The sequence below is a fragment of the Haplochromis burtoni genome, unplaced genomic scaffold, assembly GCF_018398535.1.
Source record: "Haplochromis burtoni strain Fernald_Lab_line unplaced genomic scaffold, NCSU_Asbu1 Contig_259, whole genome shotgun sequence".
Lineage (NCBI taxonomy): Eukaryota > Metazoa > Chordata > Actinopteri > Cichliformes > Cichlidae > Haplochromis > Haplochromis burtoni.
The window spans coordinates 878,781-884,249 of record NW_024582620.1 but is presented as its reverse complement, the minus strand read 5'-3'; the positions used below and the strand labels follow the sequence as shown (position 1 = coordinate 884,249).

Below are 5,469 nucleotides of genomic sequence, written 5' to 3'. Positions count from 1 at the left end.
TGACCACGACCTCCATCAAGCTAACGTGGTCCAGACAAAATGATTACAAGCCTTCCTACTCCTACCTGGTCATAGCGAGACAGAGTGGCAGCGAGATAAAGAATGATTCGACAAAGAATGATTCGACAAAGAATGAGACGTACACCTTCTATAATCTGACCTCTGGAGAGCTGTACACATTTTCTGTGTTCACGGTTATAGCAGGGGTCAAATCCACAGAGGAAAATACACAGAGTTACACAAGTATGTCTTAAAAATCTCTGAAATGTGCTTCAAAGTCAAGTCTTCCTAATCCATCTTGCAATTTATAGTGATCCCCAACAGACTGTCAGAGCTTGGTTATATGTGATATTGTATTATTTATATGGATAGCATTTTTTTTCTTAAAGGGGAACTGATAAGAGAAAAGAGTTCCAGGCACCGCAGGCAGATATAGAAGCTCCAGTAAAGCTGAAGCCTACAATTTTCATGAAAAGTTTTCCTCCCTGTTTGACAATCAGTAGCCGTTAGCTCGATACCTTTGCTCTTTAGTTTCTATCCTTTCTGTGAAAGGTCTCAACCCCGAGCCAAAATATAACATTATCAGGGTTTTAGTGATGTTATATAAACTTCTAAAAGTAAATCTTTAAACATGTTTTTGGTCAGAAAACAAGTAATTTGGTCGACATTTTCTTTGTGTTACTACTCAGCCCCTATTAGTCCAATACTAATGTTCATTTAATTTGAATCTTCTTTTTTATCCAGTGCCTGAAGCAGTCTCAAACATTACAGCCGTAGGAACCACAACTAGCCTTTCAGTGAGCTGGACACTGGTGACAGGGAAGGTCTCCAGTTACAGTGTTACAGTGCTAAATAGTGCTGGACAGTTAGTGAACAGCACGGATGTAAACAATCAAACTACAAACACAGTCTTTGGGAGCTTGACACCAGGAGTAAACTACTGTGTCCAGTTGATCACCAAAAGTGGACCTTTTCAGAGTAACAGTTCACGTGTCTGCAATGCAACTTGTGAGTTTCATTGACAATCTGACTTCTACCTCAAATTGTATATTCAGCATTTTTTATCAACACCTATTTTAAAAATGCATGTATTGTTTGAATTAATTGAATTAATCAATCAAATAATCAAATCCTTCTCCTTCTTCAGTTCCCAACCCTCCTCGCTCCATCACAGTGCAATCTCAGACTGTTAATTCCATCAACTTCACCTGGGCCCTTCCACAGAACATGAACCACGAGGGTTACAACTTTAGTGTCACCACCACTAACAACAACTTTGTGACAAAAGACAACTGGTTCCTGCTGGGAAACCTCCCATCTGGAAGCCCCTTCAATATCTCTGTTGTTACTGTGGGTGTGATGGGATATAAAAGTACATCAGTGACAACAGTAAACTATACCAGTGAGTAGTGTTACGAGATCAGTTTCACCACGGTTATTTTTATTCCTCAAAACTTCCAGAGACTGCACCGGAACTCAGTAGTTATTTCACAAAACTTTTATTCATCTTCATTTAAGCATGCACTTCCAGAAGGGAAGACAAGGCCGGTGTGTCCCTCTGCAAAATCTTCACCCCTTTGTTAGTTACAGCCAGCTTTATAGAGGCGACCCCATCATAAAACCCCCATGGTGTGCTCCAAACTCTGTCTGTGTGTATGCATTAGCACGTGAGTGCCTGTGTGTGCGCATACCTGTGTGTATGTGTGAGTGAGTGTGCGTGTGGATGTGTGTGCGTAACAGTTAAAACACTATGTGCGTATATCTCTATGTACGTGCCTTCCTGAGGGCCATAAAAGTCAATCTCCCTTCCAGACCACAGTTATCCAGTTACAAATGTTGAGACCCCCACCCAGGTATCCTCTAGGGAATTTCCACTCAGCATTAACTCCTCTTTGTCTTACTTTCACAGTTCAACTGGGGGAGGGTCTCCTACAATCTACTCCTAAGTTCATGACACAGTCAGGCCTTTAGTTATATCGTGGGCGGTGTCAGTGTCTCACAATTCTATATCCTATCTAACACATTCCTAAACTCTAAAATAAGCTAAACATTCCTACAGTAGACAAACAGCTGATGAGATTGTGATTGTTATGGTGGATTTTCCTGATTTTTTTTATTATTTTATTTTTATTGAGTTTATCCTTTTTCTTTCACTCTGACAGAGTTTATTTTGACTGGTACACTTTGTATTTGTTTTTGTTTGTTTGTTTTTATTTGTTTTGTTTACTTTTTTGGGATGTAGTGACAACAAAATGTCATTCAGACAGATTTTAAAATGTTTGGAATCAATTGTCTGTGTACGACATGCTGAGTACATAGATGTAATGCAGGTGTCCTTTTTCTAAAATAGTAATATTGTTAATACTATTTATCGTATTTCTTTTTCCTCTGAGTGTGAGGAACATGTAGCAGCAATCACAGGTTTTTCATCTGTCTCATTTTCTCAGGACCATTTCCTGTATCCAATCTGACTCAGACAGAAATAACTACAAATGCAGTGACCTTGGTGTGGGCACAGCAGGAGAGCAAATTAAGCTACTCTTACTGGGTGCAGGTCAGCGAGTCCAATGTTATTGTAAACGAATTAAATGTGAACATAAAAAAAGTAAGGCTTTCATTTCTGTAAAGAAGTATTGTAAAAGTCTGGGCAGTCCCCTCCTTTTTTAAAAGTCTTTAAATTTAAAACACATTTTGATATTCAAGTGATTAGTTTTTTAATCAACAAGTTGATCATGGTAAATGCACTGATTCTTATTTAGCGCTTTTCGGAGTACCGCCTCCTTCTATGATTTTTAAATCATAGAAGGGGTGATCGTGGCTCAAGAGTTGGGAGTTCGCCTTGTAATCGGAAGGTTGCCGGTTTGAGCCCCGGCTTGGACAGTCTCGGTCGTTGTGTCCTTGGGCAAGACACTTCACCCGTTGCCTACTGGTGGTGGTCAGAGGGCCCGGTGGCGCCAGTGTCCGGCAGCCTCGCCTCTGTCAGTGCGCCCCAGGGTGGCTGTGGCTACAATGTAGCTTGCCATCACCAGTGTGTGAATGTGTGTGTGAATGGGTGGATGACTGGATATGTAAAGCGCTTTGGGGTCCGTAGGGACTAGTAAAGCGCTATATAAATACAGGCCATTTACCATTTTAAATGCTTATTAACTAACTTCCACACTCTTATAGAGCAGCTTAGGGTTAACATCTTGCCCAAGACTAGGGAGAGCCAGGGATCAAACCACCAACCTTCCAATCAGTACGACCTGTTCTACCTGCTAAGCTAAAGCCACGTTGTCCTCAGTGTTACACATTTTACTGACATGTCCTTTTATACCCCACTTCATTTTGACTTTTTTTTCTTATTTGCCACAGCCAGTGATCATTTTTTCAGACTTTTTTTTTCACTATCATATATTTACACTTTACTCACAGAGCCTGACGTAATCAGGAGTCTTACTGTCAGTGAAATAAGGATATCCTCTATATTTCTGAATTCATCTAGTGGGTGAAATGTTGTTCTATAGGTGACAAGATTTTGCTGAAATTATACTTTCTGTACTTGTGCATTTGGTAATAATTACTGGTGCACCCTTTGTTTCATCAGACATAAAATTGTTTGTTTTAAAAAAGGGCATGAAAAACACTCTCGGTTAGCAAAAATAATCGTTTTCATCATACTTGTGCATCGATAAATCTGTGCCATGTCACTTTCTCCAGCCACTGCTATGGCAGTGAACAACAACAATGAGTACGACTGTCACTCAAACTAAAGTAAATGTCACTGAGCTGACTCATGGAGTGTGCCATACTTTCACTGTCACACAATATTTTCACACTGCAGATTGATTCCACGATGTTTAAAGACTCTAATGGACCACAGTATTGTGTTTTTTGTTTTTGTTTTTGTATGAATTGATTTTACAAATGTCTAATGACGTCTTTCTTCATTTCTCCATTACAATTTTTCCAAACATTGTAGCTGTCACTAGTGTTGCTGTTGGTGTATCGGTACCAGTTTTTCCCATTCTCTTCAGTGTCCTCATCAGCTTTATTATCTACTGAAAAAGGTTTGCCACTATCACCAGTGATATAAAAATGATCTTTAAATCTCTGTGTATATGAATAAATTCTAAATTTACAGTTTACATACTTTATCTACTCCTGTAGGCCAGACAAAAAAGAATCGCCAGACATCCAGATTCAATCTTTAAGGTAAAATTTGTGGTTTTATCATTTTGTTGTACTATATGCATGATATACTTAGACAACAATTGTTTCTCTAATTGCTGCTTTTTCTTCTTTTTATATTTTTTATAGAGAAAAGATGTAAATATGAAATCTTCAAATCACAAAACATGAGCATATCTTTCAAATGTAATGTGATGTCACGGTGCTGGGTATGTGACCCAGTGTTGTGAGTGGATTCATTTTTCTTTCCTTTGCTTTAAGAAGACGATTTAGGTTTAAGCTTTGATTGGTTTAGTTCTTTTAGTGACTCTTAGTTTATCTATGTTTCTGGGTCATGGTTTCTTGTTTGCTGTTGTTAGGTTCCTTTTGTATTAGTTTCTGTCGCTCTCTCTTCTCTCTTGTTGTCCTCACCTAAGTCTCCGGAGTCGTGGATTTGGGTCCTCTCTCTGCCTGCCACACAGTACCATCATGACATGTTAGTGTTTTTCTGAACAAACCTTATCACTAAACTGTGGTTCAAGCAGAAATGTGGCTGTGAGTGTCGAGGACTTTGAGGCTTACTACCCGAAGCAGAGAGTAGACTCCAAATGTGGCTTTGCAGAGGAATTTAAAGGAAATCACAAAAACTGAATATTCATTTTGCTAGATTCATTTTTATGCCTTTCAGGCTTTTGATAACAGTCATCAAGCTTCCTGGATTCAAACACTGAGGTTTTTTTTTATTTTATTTTATTATTTTATTTTATTTTATTTTTTTGTAGATTTATGAATGTTGACAGTGGACGAAACTGCACATAGAGCTGCAATAATGGATTATCTGTCTTGGTCACTTTTCTATAGTTGCATGTTTTTGTATTGCTAAGATGTTTTATAAATGCTTCTTAATACTATATATGTCTCACTGATGATTAGATGTTTTTGCTCAGTGTTGGGAAGTTTAGGCTTCCCATGACTTTGTGTTGCATGTTACATTACTTATATAATCAAAATAAAATGTATTTATTATTCAGCCACAAGTGCAGTCTGTAGCTCAAACAACACATTTGCTTTGCATTAAAACACAGAAGATTGTGTGTTGTAATATTTTAAGGATGGCTTGTTTCGAGTCGTGGCACTACTGCCTGAATGACTGTCATGGATTTAAGTGATCCAAATATAAGTGCAGAAGAACGTCTTTAACATTGTCGCAACTTCCCTCACGTACAGTGGCAGTGCATGTGGGTTGATGATACAATGACCTTGAACCTGCAGGTGACCATCTACACTGATCACACCATCTGTGACAGAGGGCTCATCTCT

At 38.7% G+C, this 5,469-nt stretch overlaps 1 protein-coding gene across 1 annotated transcript; it reads left to right on the top strand.

Moving 5' to 3' along the window:
• The first annotated feature begins 6 nt into the window (after window positions 1-6).
• On the top strand, window positions 7-5,179 carry LOC102301135 (receptor-type tyrosine-protein phosphatase H). Its single transcript, XM_042227419.1, has 7 exons — window positions 7-243; window positions 745-1,008; window positions 1,148-1,402; window positions 2,448-2,554; window positions 3,962-4,049; window positions 4,150-4,194; window positions 4,300-5,179. Coding segments are annotated over exons 1-6 (759 nt in total). The 5' UTR covers window positions 7-242; the 3' UTR covers window position 4,194; window positions 4,300-5,179.
• The last annotated feature ends 290 nt before the right edge of the window (window positions 5,180-5,469 follow it).